Here is a 16,891-nt window from a genome sequence, read left to right as displayed (position 1 = left end):
TGCTGAACAGTAAAAGTTTACCAAGAAATGGAAGTGGCAAAAGTTGCAAGAAAAAATTAACAAGAAGCAAAACTGTTAGAATATGATGGATTGAGGAGATTTGGGCGGGCAGAACACTTTTTTACTAAAATAGCCATCTTCAAGAAGTGTCGATTTTATCATTTTCTAAACAGCAGAGATGTATAAACATTCATCTTTCCAGTTTGATTCAAATTTGTATCATTATGTCAGTATTTTATATAGCATTATGTTGTGTATAATTATTTGTTGCCATATACATTTAAACTTGGTATCTTCATAGGACTAAAAAAGCCTAAACAGATGTTGACTAAATTATAGAGATAGAAAAGGAGGAAAGCTTTTTGTCATTATTCAAATATAATAGTGCTTCTAGATTAATTTAATTGTTTTAATTTTGTCAGAAATTTCAGGATTTCAACATTCCACTTTAAACCAAAATGAAGTTTTCCCAAGATTTCTCTACAAATTCTGTGGCATAAATTTGCATTGGTAATAACTACATCAATTAGTGCTACAAAAGACATCTAACAAAAGAAATGGAGACACATTTTGTTCAGATTATTAAATGGGTTGGAAAGGTTAATAAGCCTTAAACCAGAAAATGTTCCAGACCGATTTCCCCCCCCCCCCCCCCCCCGTTTTTATAAAACAGTATTTCAAAGTCCATTTCTCCCTGAAAAGCAATTAGCTCAAAAAAAAACTTCCATCTTGCCATCACTTACCCTTTCTGTTCAAAGTCAGTTCTGTGTGGCTAAAGTCATTTTTCCTTTAGTGCAGTAGTATTTGCAGAGGAAAGAAAATCAGTTAGCTTGTGGTTTCTGTTATCCATAATCAATTAGTTTACTAAGTTGCAATTAGTTGCACTTTTCAAGACCCACTGAAAGTAACACAATTGCTTAACTGCTTGGAAGAGCCTGAGGTTACTGGGATAAGACATAATTTGCCTTTCTGAAACATTTTCTATTGATTCCTCATGTGAAAGAAAGATCTGAGTGAATTTACGAGGCCAACACTTAAAAATCAAACAAAGGTTTTGGCTTGTAACGTTGTACTTCTGTATCCAAATTACAGCAACTAAAAGCATAGAACTTCAATTTATGTTTCTATGTCATCATTTTTTCTGGGTGCAATCATGCTTTATCACTGTAAAGAGTTTCAGGACACGGTACATCTGAGGATCTAGTTTAGAACAGGATGAATTACATCCTGAAAGACCCTGGGAACTACTCAGTTGCCAAAACTCAGACATCTGATACCACACTGGATGCTCTAAGTCATCTCTTTACTCTTATGTAAAGCTCTACTCATGCACATGACTTGGATGCCCTTGGACATCCAAAATTATAACAGATGCCTACATTCAAGCAACTGAGTCCCAGCCCCTGCTTCCCTCTGTTGACTGCAACAGGAACCAAGGGTTACTGTCTCAGCTTGTTGATGCCTGTGTTTGGTCAGATGGCTCCTACACTGAAAGTCTTAAGAGCAGACTTTGTAGGCCTTTAGAATCATCTGTTCCCTAGAAATTCAGGAAATCATTAATACCAGCTATTTTCTCAACTTAGAAAGCTGTAATTTAGGCTAATAAGCAAAATTAATACATTTATCTCACCAGTATTAGTTAATAGTCAAAACAATCAGTGTATAGGCATGGTTGTTCTAGAGTTAGATGCTTGATATTTGAAGAAACAGGCTGTCTTGTTACCTCTGCTTTAGAAGGAGGTTTTCCCTAATTACACAATTTGATTTAATTGGATTTTTAAAGTATGCTAAGACTTAATATTGTCTTTTTTTTTTTCCTGTCTCTTGTGATAGGAATGTCAATATGAAATTCTTGGCAGCAACTTTTGAACTGCAGATTTTTCTTACCAGCTTCTAGAGAGACAGAACTGGAGCATGCAAGGCTGGGAATAATATTTTTCAGTAATTAACCTAATTTTTAAGATGACTAGAAAACTCAGCAAAATTACTTTGCTACACTGAGGCTTTGCAATGGGATGGCTGTGATGTCTTAGTGTTGTCCCTGAGGTGGGAAGTTGCGTGAAAGACCTTACCTTAGGGACCTTCAACACAGATTTTAGGTTTAAGAACTACTAGCTCAGAAAGACAAAGTGAGCAATGCCTGGGCCACTATCTAGTGCAGAGGTAGGTAGCAGCAGCCTTACCTGAGGAAAGTAAAGTGCTCTCTTTTTGTTAGATTCTAGTGGAATCAAAACTAACTTGCATTGTTTATAAAAACAACTATTATGTAATAAATTTCACACTTTGGACAGTCTAGCTGTATGCAGTTTAGGGTGGGTAAAATGATTTGGTACTGACTCATAGACCCGTGTGGAAGTCTAGACCCATCTGGCTTTGTACCGCAGGCCTAAAGAGTTGTTTAGGCTTGTTAGAGCTATTGGTCCATTTTCTAAAATATATAATTAATTTTCTAGCAGCTGTGATTTTACCTTTCAGTTCTGATCATCTGTCTACTGTAATTGCAGCCTCTTTTAGAACAAGGTAATCTCATATTATTGCTAGATTTTTGTGGTTAAGGAGGATACCATTTCATTCCAGATAGACAACTCCCCAAAGTTTAAGTTTTTATCTTACCAGTTATTCCCTGTGTATGGCAGAGATTCTGAAGGCTTGACTTCGAAATTGCAGTTTCCAAATACAGGACAGGTAAATTTATATTAGATAAAGCTGTAAAGCTTTTCATGAATTTGTAGTTTGCTCAGTGAGTTTATTTGACAAACTGAATCTTCTACTTTGTAACTGACCCAGTCATGTAATACTGGCTTGTGTATTTTCTATTGAGACTGAGAATTTGGACATTTTATTTGCTTTCCAGAGGTGTCACTTGAATAGATTATTGTCTATGCTTGAGAGTAAAAAAAATTCTTTTCTTACTTATTATTTTATTTCTCAGAAAACATAAATCCACCGATTTTAATTATATGCCTAAAACAAACAAAGCTGCTGTTGTTGTTTACCTATAGATCTTTATTGTATGTCACAGCCTGTGGATAATTAGGTAGATAAAACCTTCTGACTCAGCAACAGGTTATGTTGACTTTTCATTTGGTAGTATGATGGAGAGTTAGTTGTTTGGGTGTTAGCACAAAAAGGAAAACATTTCTTAGAAGTAATCATATAGCCGTTCTGATTATATAAATATTACTGTCGGTTTTAACATTATTCCTTAAACTGTCATCTGAGGTGGTGGGCTGCAGAAACATTTTCACACTGTGCTTATGTATCGATTTTTCTTTATTCCCAGATTCAGGCCATGTATAACATTACCCAGTATGAGAATATTTACCCTTTGTGTATGATTCTGGAACAACTTCTTCAAAATGAGACAGAAGAAAGTAGTGTTTCAAGCTCAAACTATGACGGAGAAGAAAAAATCAAATTTCTGAAGAACCTTGATCAAATTATTCTTCATCTCTCAGATGAATTCCCTTTGTTTTCTTTATATTTATGGAGAGTAAGTGTTCTTTTGAACTCAGCTCAAATACAAATTGATTAAAACAAGCAGCCTACTTTTTAACAGAGCATTTGTTGTGGGATTGCATTGGAAAATTTTTGAGCCAGCCAGGAAAATTGTCATTATTGGAAAACATTTACTTTTAACGACTGTGCTATACAACAGTTTCAGAGATAATGCAATTTATTTCCGATTTTAAATATAGGAAAAACGTAATAATCCAGGTGCCATTTTGAATAAATGCTGTTTCTTATAATGGAAAACAATATGTTGGTGTTTGCATACACAGTGAAAATGGCAACAAAGAAAGTTGTTTCAGGTGACGTTTAAAATAAGCAGTATGGATTTTAAAGTCCAGACATAACGTGTGTGTAGAGCTTTCAAGTTAGGAAATTAATGCCTGTCTTTTAAGAGTTGTATAGCTTCTGTGTGCTTTAGAGACAATGGCTAGTTGGCAGAAATACGTTTATTTTTGAACTTGGTGACTTATCACTACAAATTCTTATAGGACAGACTTAGTTTCTGATTTAATCAAAAGAGTCATTACCTGAGCAAAATAAAATCTGGTGCTCAGTTTTACAACTTTCTTACATTCGTTGTATTCTGCTTGGCTTTACTTGTGTATGCACAAGTGTAGGCACAGTAAGCCTAATTTACTCCAAGTTGACTAATGATTTCAGAGATTTACTCTGAATAGATTTAACTCCTTTAATGATTACTTTAAACTTTTCTGTTAAAATTAATTAATATTGATAAAATCCCTTTTGTGTATTTATGCATTATCTGATTTTTAAATTTTTAGTTCTATATGATGGAATTATATTCATAGTAATAATTAAAGTAACATATTTTAACAGAAATAATCTTAAACATAAAAGACCTTTAAAATATGTGTCCAACAATATCTTAACTGACTCAGTCTTCGATAAATTTAGAGTGTAACTATTACGATGAACGGCATTTTTTTTTCTAGTAGATAAACAATATTTTAGTTTTGTTATGTGTCTTAGTAATACATATTCACTGTAAATATTAAACATTTTTAGCATTGGTCCTTATCCTTCCCCTTGCAATTGTTTCATCAGATCAATTTTTATGTCAGAAAAATTCTCTGAAACACCACTTTTTAATACTATAAATAATTTATCTTATTAATTTGAATGAATTTATTTCACATAATAAACCTTTGTTTTCTATATATGTAAAATATATTAATATTTACCAAACAAGTTACTTTGAATTGGCTCAAAGAATGATTCTTGTGCTTGTTTAGATGCTGGATGCTTTTCTGTTTCTTAAACTTTGTATTTGGTATGTCATATGGTAACGTTTGTTTAATACTTTCCTTTAGCAAACTTTCTTTCAACAGAAATGTTCGATTTGCAAAACAAGTGTTCCTGAATATTCACATTAGAAAAATCAGATGTTTAGCCAAAGTAAAGAAAATAAAGTTAAATATGTATGTAAGTTTGGTAGCCACTCAGGAACTACTGTCCCCTTTTTGTTACTGCTTTAGTTTTTTGTTTGTTTGTTTCATTAAGGTAGAGGATCAGTTCTTCCACTTCCCTCCACAGCACTGAAAGCATGGTTACAAAAAGAGCAAGGAAAGGAATAAACACAAGGGAGTGGTATCTAGTTGATATAATCATTTTCATTTTCATTATTTTAAAAAGCTTCATTCAAAAATATTTTGTAAAGAAAAGACATAAAACACAGGACGATACTGGAATCTGTATAATAGCAAAATGTGTATTGTTTCAAGACTCCTGTTCTATAGAACAGTTTCTATTGGCAAAAGCTATTTTTGTTACTAGTAAAGCAGCTTGGGCACAAAGGAACAAGTATTTTCTTCTTTGCAGATTGTAGCATTTTCTCACCAGCAAGCTCTGTAGGCCACTGGAAGAGCAATGGATATTTTGGGGAGTACATGCATCCTTGATGAGTTTTGAAGTAACTGCTGACTTGAGATGTGATTTTTGAAATCTTTTTCACAGCATGCAAAGAGAGGGGGTTTTGTGTCCAGAGATGCAATAACTACGTGGCACTTACGCTCTGACAAGGATTTGAAACAGTTTGTTAAGCAGCTTTGAAAGTGTTGGGGCAGAGTGAGAGTTCCCTTTGTAACGCCGTAGCAGCAACTCAGATGCACACTAACCTCTCCGCAAAATTGCTATTGACTGGTCACCTGCGCTCTCCTTAATTGTTTCAGTGCAAAATTAAACAGTGCAGTTGAACCACATTAATAAGCATATCTCAGCTTTGGTGGGAGCAATAACCTCTGCAACCAGAATAGTTTGATTAGACAGATTTTTGTCTCATGTTTCTTGAAGAGATTTTTCACCAAGATGGGACTTGCCTCAGGATGAAGATGCATAAAGGTAGACATGTGCATTTAGATGTCTCCGTGTGGTTGGGATATCTAAGCTATGAAACACTTACAAAGTACCCATATATTTTGGGCTGAGTCTCCAGCTGCTATCCCAAAGGACTGCAGATCTTATGTAAGTCTTGTGTCACATTTTCTCTCTTCATGTAGAGAAACATGGAGCATCTTTTGTGGTACTGTCACTAAATGTGTCTGCTTAGGTTACTGAATCTTGCAGTGATAATAGCATGAGTTTAGATATGTAGCTCACTGACACACACATGCATTTAGGTGTCTTAATGTGAGAACTAAATCCCACCCATGTGATATCTATTTTTAGGAGTAGGAAATCTTGGGTTTAAGTCCATGCTTTTCAGATGATTTCTGGTCTTGTCCAATGACTGTTAGATGTAACTTGAGTAAGCATCTCTATCTTCAGTTTTGAAATAAGACAGGATAACTGAGCCAGTCCCTGGAGTTAGCTTTTACAGGTGAGAATTTGCGACTCGGTTGGAAGAAACCTTCCTGCAGCTTGGACTTCAGCTAAGTCTTAAAGTACTTACTAAATAGGTATGTCGACATCCAACTTTTACATATCTGGCCTCCAGGGAGGAATCCCAAATCCAGAGAAAGTACCTATGGTCTTTGTTAAGTGGAGACAATTAGATGTCTCAAAAGAACTAAGTCCCATGTGCTAGGCAAAACATGTCGTATACCTAAAGAATAGGAAACACTAAAAAAAGAACTTGATCTGACCTGTCATCACTCCCTGGAGTATTTCACCTGAGTTACCCTTACAGTTTTAGAATTAACAGTTCAAGGATATTTCTTTTGTCTTGCTGATTTCCTTTTTGTAAATATATGTACTTTAGAATTTGGCAAAATGCTAGTGTTCTGCAAATGCAAATTGTTCAGGTTTTGATATATATTTATACGCACACACACACATATGGTTGAATTATGTATTTATAGGGTTGAATTAGCAGTGCTTATTAATTAGCCTCATAGCGGTTTATGATTTTGTAATTTGTTATTCTGCCACATTCTTAGCCTACAGGTGGCTGTGTTTTGTACCCGTCTCCATCCATTTTAAAAAGAATTTTATGGTAGAGTGTCTCTTTTTATGAAAGTAGAAAAATTATGAGATGAGTAAAATAAATTTTTATTCTAGTGCTGCTCCACTGACTGTTCTATTCACTAAAGAATTTTACATGCCTACTAATGACAGCAGTGGGTGGGATTTTTGAAGTGAACTGTCTCAGGATATTTTTGTAAACTTAATTTGGAAGCTTTTTATGATGTGTTTGTGATTTACTAATTTTTTTTGAGGTAGTTATTGCTTCTATATGTTGGTAATAGTGAAAATGAAATTGCGCCTTATTTTAATCCTGTAATAATATTTACTTTTTTCTTTCAATTATCTATGCGTTACTAACTGATACAAAGTAACACTGTATAGCTTGCTGTGGCGCAACATCCAGCTGACATTCACATAATCATAGGACAATTCAGGTTGGAGGGGACCTCAAGATCCCCAGTCCGACCTCCTGCTCGAAGCAAAGTTAGCTGTGGGGTCAAACCAAGTTGTCTGCTGCTGGTTCAATATTCAGTCAGCTATCGAAAAACCTTCCAGGACAGAGACTGCACAACTTCTCTGGATAACCTGCTCTTCTGCTTGACTGTATTCATGGTGGAAAAAAATTTCCTTATATACGGTCTGAACTTCTGTTATTTAATTTTATGCTCAGTGTCTTTAGTCTTCCTACCACCCAGAGCTTGATTCTGTCCTCTTGATACCTTCGTCATAGGCACTGGAGCCTACTCTTAGGTCCCCCTGAAACCATCTCTTTCCCAGGCTAAACAAGCCCTGCTCCCTTAACCCACTTCACAGCACAGATGCTCCAACCCTAGCTGTCTTGATGGCCCTCCGCTGAACACGCTTCAGTTTATCCACATCTTTTTACAGGGGGCCCAACATGGGCAGTAGTAGTCTAGATGAAGAACAAGAAGTGCTGAGTAGAGGGTGGTAATCCCTTCCCTTGATCTGTGCTCCTGTGCTTTTTTGTCTATCACGTGCCAGAAAGGATCTCTCTCTGTTCTGCAGTTCTTAATTACCTTGATTTGAGGTGGAGTTTCTGCAACTTCATCCAGATGGTATGCTTCACTTACACCTTCTTTAAATCACCTCTCCCTTATATAAATTGTTTCACCCTCCTTAACTGTGTTTCCTTTTAGTTTTCCCTTTTTTCTCATAAGTAAATTCACTTAGTCTGCCCCTGCTTCTTTAATTGAAGGAGCAAAGTTAGTTTTCATCCTTCCTTTAATTAAGCCATTCCTTCAACTTGATTTCTTCTAAACTTGCTGATTTCAAATTCATCCCAAATTCTTTGGGGTTATGCCTACCATTAAAATAGTTACACTAAAGAGAGGCTCGCCCTTGTGAAGAGCACTGTTTGCAGATCACCTGCTTACCAGGCTTGAGTTCATGTTTGAGACAGCTCTTTCAAATTATACTTGAGGAAACAGTCTCTGCCAGCCAGGAAAATCCTCCAGTGAACAGAAATAGTTCCAAGACAAGACCTTTGTTTAGGGTTGTTCAAAAGGGAAAGGGCAGCCGTCTGTCTTTTCTTATTCCTGTAGTTGCCAGAGATTCACGTGACTTGATGAAGGCCAATCCTGGCACCTCACAGAATACAACTCTTCAGCATGTGAGGCTTAAAAAACAGCATGCATGCATTCGTTAGCATTTTCTCCATCACAACAGCATGAGAAACTGGACACTGCAAATTTTAGCACTGATGTCGGTTACTCCTCAAAGAAGTTTTGGTGGTTTCTTGCCTCCTCCTGTCAGCTGCTATTTCGGGTGTTTCTTCTGCCGAAGCATACCTTTTACAGTTATCATTATTGAATTTAGTTATGTTCTTTGAAGACCTTCTTTCCAGCCTATGGAGATCGAAATTTGTCTCTGTCCTCCAGAGTAACTGTCCTCTGTCCTCCCCTGACCCCAGCATGATGACACCTGAAAATTTCCTAACTATATTCTCTGATACATTCAGCCAAATTTGTACAGCCAGAGGAATGTTATGAAGTAAAAACTCTGGAGAAAACAACAGAAGTTGAAACTCCTGTAAGTGACTATTATGTATTGAAAGAAGATAAAACATTGAAAGCAAAGGTATTCTTACAAGGGAAATACAGAGCCTAATCTGTTTTCATTTAACATAAATGAGCCCCATTGATTTAGTGAAGAATTTCATGTTTCGGCTGAATACAAGTAAAAACTGTGTCAGCCTAGTTTTCTATTATCTTTTTGACATATAGAATTAACAAGGGTTTACATCCACAGAAGGCTTTGAACACACTTCTATACTACTCCTTTCGTTACCTGAGGAAGATGCTGGGGCATCTCTGACCTTCAGAGCCCTTCACTGTGTCTTCCTCTGGAAAGTTGTTACTTCTGGCCATTAGGTATTCTGGGCTTTGTCTTCCGTACCAGAGATGAGGAAATACGTTTTGAGCCAGAAAAAGAAAGAATGAAAGATTAATCTTGTAGCTTAGTATTTTTCTTAGTGACTGACTCCTTCAAACTCTTTTTTTTTTTTTTTTTTTTTTAAGGGGTGTGTGGAGGGAAGAGAGCTGACTCTTTCCACAGGGGGACTCTCAGTACCTGTTCTCAGGACTCTGAAGTTTATAGAATATCAGAATGCCTCAGTGGTACTCGTTACTCATGTGGTAATGAGTCCTATCAAGACCAAGGTTCTTCAGGCCTTAGAGATAATGGAGCATCTTACAGCTAATCTTTCAATTTATTTTAGTAGCCATCCATAAAAATGGTTCTAAGGGCTGAGATAATTCCACATTGACCTTACTCTGAGGCTGTGTTGTCCTCACAATACAAGGAAAAATAAAAAGGCTAATGAGAAAAACAAAGAAACAAAAAGATGAACCCTGATGAGACCTCCCAGAAAGTGCGAACTCCAGTGAAATTTTCTAAAAGCCTTCAGCAGCGTATCATCCTTTTAAGGGTCTGAGCAGCATGACCAAATCATACCTTGTAGGGTCCTTGCCATTAGGCTGGAGCTAGCACGGGCAGTAGGAAAAATGTTCCCACAACCTAGTGCAGTGTCCTCGGCACCGTGAACCTCTGGGATCTGCAGCAGTAACCGGGTTGGGTCGCCAGGGCAGGCACCCGGACACATAGCAGGCAGTTCGCTACGGGTCTTCTTAAAAAAACAAAGCATAGTCTGCTTCCTAAATACAGAGCCACTTGCAGTTTTTCATATGTTTTTGTAAAAAAAAATTAAATAACCCCTCATAACTGGGGCAATGAAGATTTCTAAATTCTCGTTTGGTGTTAATTTTTCCTGTTAATTATCACTTATTTTTAAGGCAAACAAACCAACCCTTTATTTCAAAGCAGACCTTGTTTTTCCCTGTGTTATTGTAAAAAAGGCTCTTTTGCGTAGAGAGAATTTATAAGAAAGTAAGCAACACTTCTAATGTTAGTTTACCAGCATTAGAATATAACACAATAGATTCTTTTGCAGGTTTTGATGCAGCAATTTGTTCTACTATTCAGAAAACAGATTGTACTATTTGATCCTTTAAAACTCCACTTATATATTAGAAACTAATAGAAGCACACAGGAATTCTGTTCCACATGGATACCACTTGACTCCAAATTCCTTGTTGCACTAAGGTATTGCTGCAAGCATTTCTGTGAAATGATAATGTATGCTCTTAAGCAGCAGACTCTACACTTTTTTGCTCCTAAAGACTGTATAAACCAAAATTGACATCCAAAACCAAAAGAAGTAAACTGACCATATATGAACTTTAGCATTTTGTCTGGCATTCCTAAGGTTTTGCTCCAAATGAGAAAGAAGATCTGCTTAAAATAACTTATGCTGTAGTATGAGAATCAATTAAGGCAATATTTGAAACAAGTAAGTTCAAGAAATATGTGCCAGTCATGCATATCACTGGACTTAGTTTTGATACTGTTTTTTCACTCAGTAGTTTCTAATAAAGTTGAAAAAGGTACTAGAGGCAGGTTACACTCAAGTCATTTCACTGCTAAGTTAGTGATCCTGTTCCACACAAAGTTCCCGTATGGTTATTTTGAAATAAACTAAGGGTTTTCATTTTTAACAGTGGAAAACGTTGACAGCTGCAAGGCTTTGCTGCATTCTGTGACTACAGTGCAGACAGGTACTGTGAACACCTTCCCTCCTGGCCTCAGCTTTGGTTAGGCCGACCCTACAGTGAGAGTTTATCTGCACGTGTTTGTCAATTAATGAGAAGGGTGAAGTACTGAAATGGTGTGATCACCTTTAAAATGAAACATTCCCAATGTTTTCTTACCTATTTTATTTTTGCAAGATGTTTCACCTTCATTTTGGTTGCTGCAAGCACACAGACATAGCCAAGGGTTAGATTTTACATTCCTTACTCAGGGTAATTTAGAGTGGGGTTTTTTTAATTCCAGTTTCTGGTTTATTAATTTATTTTAACTTCAGGATGCACACATGATGCAGGAATTTAACAGAAAAGCAGAGGCATGAGTCCTAAGTTCCCATAGCACTCCTGCCCCAAAGAGCAGAAAAGACAAAAACGTGATCGATGACACTGATGAAGAAGTCTCTGTAATTTTCCCTTTTTGTTCTAGATTTCTTCTGGACAGATTATTTTCAAAAACATTTTGAAGAAAAGTGCTTATCAAAACAAAACTGTCAAGTCCCCTTTTAGGCTCGGTGACAGAATTCATGTCAACTGCACCTCAAAGGAAGATTAGAAATTATAAGTGAACAAATATCTTACTAACTTCCAGACTGATGAACAGGAGATCATTTTACATGTTGTCTTGGTAATGTGCTCGCAAGTGTTGATAAACAGGAATACATCCATTTAATATTCCATTAATATTATATTCTTCCTTTGCTTTTCTTTAACTCTCTTGACTCTCCGCTGTGATTCAGTGTTTCCAGGCAGCATTATTTGTATTGATATCCTGTAAGCTGATTTGATAATCACTTTCTGATAACATTATTATGCTCGGAGAGCAGTCATTCTAGCTGTGACTGTACCCGTTTTGCTTGATTGCAGCCTTCCTTGTGCGTGTTGCAGCTGCTTATACAAACCCACCATATATCATGCGGGATACGTTAGGTACTTAAATCTACTAACACTACTGAGGGGGTTTCATGCATTAAGATTTAGATGTGCATCCTTTTTTATTCAGTGAAAGAAGTGACTGACCTCTTCTAACTGGTCTCTGATCACACTGAAATAAGTGTTTCAGCTAAAATGAGTGAGTCTAGCACAAATGTGCTCTTTATGGTAGCTCATTTCAACTGAGATGGGTTTTGGGTGGGGACAAGAGCAGTTCAGTAGGCCATCGTGATCCCAGGCAACTGCAGTCAGGAGCAGCTGGAAGTAATTTTGAGAAGTGACCTTTTCGGTCAGTTCAGCTGCAATCAGGGAAAAATAAGTGTGTCTGCAACCTTACTGATTCCTGGGTTCCTCTGTCCTCTTTGTGCACTTAACTCCTTTCTCTCTTCCCCCCTTCCCCTTCCTCATTTTCTTCTTGTGGTAGATACCTGTGTTATTTGCTCTACTTACCACATGGGTGCAAAGAATTATACTAAACCAGTAGGATCTGCAGGGCTTCTCACCAAATGTGTTTGCGGATTCCTTGTTTCAAAAGGTGGCCCCAGAAGGCAGCAGTAAGGATGTTCATTCTTTCTTCTCACTCAGTGTCCAGGTGGGTCACTCACCCAGGCATGGAAAATCGGTAATCCCTGCTCAGTCTTGCAGAGAAAGGCTTCTGGACAAATATTTTTGGAAGAGATACAATCTGTGGCTCTCAAGTACTGTCCTATCGTTTTGCATAAAGGGTTACATTTAGGACGCATCCTTCTTGTTACTCTCCCAGTGACTGACACTGAGCAGGACCTTGCTAAGCGTGTTGGCTTTAGGCAGCTCCCTGCCTGTGGTGCTGCCTGCTGCCATTCCTGTTCTGAGGGGTGCAGGATGTGTGCCCACCCCGGAGAGGCCCAAAATTCAAAGCCTGCATCCATACTAGCCCCATCACCAGTGCCAGGGCCTTCCTCCGGCCATCAAGGCAACTTAAATTCTTACGGTCTTCTAATCAGGGTTGCCATGTCAAAAGCAGCTGTTCAGGGATGGTTCTTGGCCTGTGCCAGCACCTGGGCTGAGCCGAAGGGAATCGGATGGGGCAGTGCTAGATGATCAGTGTCAAAGAGGTACCAGGGAACAGTCTGGCATTTCAGCGATGGGTGATTTAACTTCTCTGCCCTGACACTCTCTAATTCACGGGTGTAGGCAAAATCCTCCGGTTTCTGAGGTCATGCAGAGATTGAAACAGGTTTTTGCAGAGACGCACCTGTTGCCGGAAATTTGTGTGTATGTGTTAGGCTTTGCCTGACATCTAGATATGTGTGTGTGTACAAATTCCATCGCAAGGTTTGTGCCCTTTGCTTTAAATGTTATCCTACCCAGAAAGAAATGTCAACAGAGGTTCTCAGAAGGTCTGGAGAGGGCATTGGGGAAAGTCCCAGAGGAAGCAGAAGAGCTGAGCTTTAGATCATAGAATCATAGAATCATTATGGTTGGAAGAGACCTCAAAGATCACCAAGTCCAACCGTATACCCGATGCCACCATGACCGCTAAACCCACTAAACCATGTCTCGAAGCGCCACATCTAAACGTTTTTTGAACACCTCCAGGGATGGTGAGATGGGGGACAAGCCACGAGGCCTGAACTCTCAGGAAGCAAAATAAAGGGAATTCGAAGTAGAAGGATTCCTGAAAAGTAGAGCTAGTGCCTGTGCTTCCAAAGTGCATAGCATGTGAGAGCTAGATCACAAATGAGCAGTTGGAAGCAGATCATCCCGGGCTGAAACCTCAAGTATATTTGAGATTATTTTCTTCCTGGAGACATTAATTTTGTTTTTTCTGTTAACAGAAAAATTCTGCATTTTATTTATTGCTCTGATTAATCTTTCCTGTTGATTGCTTTGCCTTGTTTGTGGTTTGTAAGTTCTCTCCTTATGCCCTGTGTATGTGTGACAGTGTCACTAATACAATCCTTACTCCTTGCAGATCACTTATGACAGCCTCAAACGTTGTCAGTCTTAACACCATCTCCTGCAATACACACCAGGATATCTGTCTGCAGTCAATTCACCAACATTTATCATTACTTTTTGCTAGTGCTGCTTTCGTCAGTTTTTAATTTACTCAAGTTGTAGCAGGTAGGAGCTCGGGGGAAACTTCCAAGTGGAAATTTAAATGACAGTCAGCGTAAGGTCCCCAAGGCAGAGGAGAATGAACCAGGCTTGGAGAGGGGGTCATCAAAGCTAGGGATCTTGTTAGATATTCAGATTCCATCTCTAACACCTGTTTAAATCTTTGATAGCACCACTGATCTTATCCTTACATCAACTCTGGTGTTTATCATTGCGAAGGAAACAGTAACTGTAAGTGGGAGCAGCTGACAGTAAAGGAATTAAGACTCAGGGGAGGGAAAATCACTCAGAAAAAGGTGATAATCTTGTTTTGACCTTCAAAAGGACAGCTTTAGTGGGAACAGGGCCTTAAACCATACTATGGAAAAAAGAAACTTTTATAAAAATCTGTGATAATTCAAAAAGTTGCAATAGAAGATACCTTTTTTTCAACAAAGACTGTCTCCTGGAGTAGCTGCAGCTGAAATACTAAAGAAGGGAGAAGCTGAAAATGAAGATGGATTCATTCAGTAGTATGCAAGAAATCTAGAAGGTAAATAAACATAATACAAAAAAGTAAGTAGTACAAGTAATACTGACTTCTTCAGCTTTAATAAGCTGATTGGCAATTATGTTAAAACTGTGATTATTGTGAATTTTATGTTATTGGAGATTTATGTTCATAACACTTTAACCTGTACAGTGCTGATATCTTAGCATGAAATCAGGAGAGGGAAATTCTCATTTACAGATGTTGGGAGTAAGGTTGATACCTTACAGATAGCAGTCTGTATTTCTTGTAATGAAGCTATTATATTCTGTGCTTTTATTAGAACTTAATTATCAGTCATGCAATTTCTACTTTTATCTGGTTTTTATAAGATTTTTTTTTGTCAAAACCCACTAACTTTGTAAGATTCGTAATATTTAGAAGCTAGCAAATTTTGAAACTTACATTTTAATTTCTAAAAATTGAGGCCAGTTGTACATATTACCAACTTTTTCACATTGAAGGCTTCCGATTGCCCAGAAGTTTAGGGGTAATGTTCCTCTAGCCCAGAAACTCTATAACTTAGAAAGACAAAAAGTATGGAAACACTAACTAAACTTGTGAATAATTTCAAAATGTAAAGTGTAAGATGAATATGGAGTGAATTGAAAGTGCTGACATATCAAAATTTGCTTTAATTCAGAGTTGTAAGGAAATTCTGATAATACTTCTTTTGCATGAAATATAATCTCTGCAATTTTGCAGGTTTTTTTTTCCTATTGGAATCTTAGTCAGAATTTCACTTTTATATTATATAGATGTTTTATATATCTTAATATATATGCATATATATTTGTTAATTATAATTTTATTTATATTTTACTTTTATTTTAGGCTTATTTCTTTTACATGCCATAATTTGGTACATAAATTATGCAAACATACTTTGCTATTGATATGCCATAGCAACTGAAACTTCTATTATTTGAAATGTTATTTTATCTTTGTTTTAAATCTTATAAGCAGCTGTTGTTCAGTTCTGCTTGAAATGTGTTGTCATCTTGTCCTTGGTGCCTCCAGATTGAAACTTGAGGGGTTTCTAAAGTCACTGTCTCTTAAGTGTGATCTGTGGCACAGAACAGCAAGAAAGTATCTGTCTCTCAGTTTGATTTCTGCATAGTATTTACTACTGATCTGATGTCCATAAATCTTTATTCTCACATGTAGTTTATACTCACAAAATTTGCATAGATTACTTGAATTACTAGACTTCCTATTACCTATCATCTCTCAGGTCTATTTTGTTTTAGCATTTATATGTATTTCCAGCTTAAACTCTATAGGTGTTTTTTACATCCCAGTCAACTTGTCTCATTCAGAAAATAATTATACCCAACTTAAATACAGAGCAAGATTGTTTCAGTACTTTGTATTCAAAAAAGCTTCCGACTACAAGTGGCTCAATAAAGTACTAATAATTAAGGATTTCATTCAGCAGATCAGATTCCATTAAGTACAGCTCAAAGTTGTTTAGACATGTCAACAATTAATTCTATAGAAACAAATGTTATTTGTTAATGAGTTGGAACCCATTAATATACAACTCTGAATAAATAAGCTGTAATTATATCAGAATATAATCCTCTGATGGAACAGCTACAAAGTTTGTCTCTTTCTAAAAGCTTTTCCTAATGCCTCACTGGTTTCTATTTCCTACTCGATAAATTATGGCCTAATTAGTGTAGAGCTTTATTGTAGAGAAACAGCTTTCGCTTTCTAAAATGTTAATCTTTTCATATTTCTACTTTCAGCAGTAGTCTGTCTAAAAATGATGCTGCTCTGCATCAAAGTTGCACTTCATTTACTGTTATAAAATGCTGAGGTGATAGGGGTGTGGAAATTACTGTAATTATGCAAGTATATGTGTTTACTTATTGTTTCACAGCTGCCTAAATATTATTTAAAGATAGGGCTCATCAGCAAACAAAAAATTTCATTTTCTGAATTTTTTCAAGTCTTTTACATCAAATTCCTTCCAGTATAGTAGAAAATACAGTTCTTCAACCAAGATAGATCTCTCACCTAGACCCGAGTTCGAGTTTTTTTGCTCTTTTTGCAATCTGGATGATTCAAGATCTTGAATCTGTTTCCGTCACCTTGTCTGCCTTAGCTTACAAATTGACTGTCTTTGTCTCACAACTCAGGTATTCTTGCTGTGATTAAGATCTAATTAACCCGATATTTCAAATCTGATTAAAATTTCTACCCAAATTTAAGAAACCTTTCCTAGCA

General features: G+C 36.9%; 1 protein-coding gene across 1 annotated transcript in view; it reads left to right on the top strand.

Annotated features, from left to right (window-relative positions):
- Positions 1–3,535, top strand: part of MEI4 (meiosis-specific 4 homolog (S. cerevisiae)) — a gene marked incomplete at its 5' end in the record, with an annotated part of 52,774 nt that extends 49,239 nt beyond the window's left edge. The window contains one exon of the mRNA XM_009709143.1: positions 3,284–3,535. Within this exon, the coding sequence (XP_009707445.1) occupies positions 3,284–3,535 (252 nt within the window). The remainder of the gene's footprint in view (positions 1–3,283) is intronic.
- Between the last annotated feature and the right edge of the window lie 13,356 nt (positions 3,536–16,891).

The sequence above is a fragment of the Cariama cristata genome, unplaced genomic scaffold (genome assembly GCF_000690535.1).
Source record: "Cariama cristata isolate BGI_N322 unplaced genomic scaffold, ASM69053v1 scaffold25221, whole genome shotgun sequence".
In the NCBI taxonomy this organism is placed as follows: Eukaryota; Metazoa; Chordata; class Aves; order Cariamiformes; family Cariamidae; genus Cariama; species Cariama cristata.
This window is presented reverse-complemented; position numbering and strand designations above follow the sequence as displayed.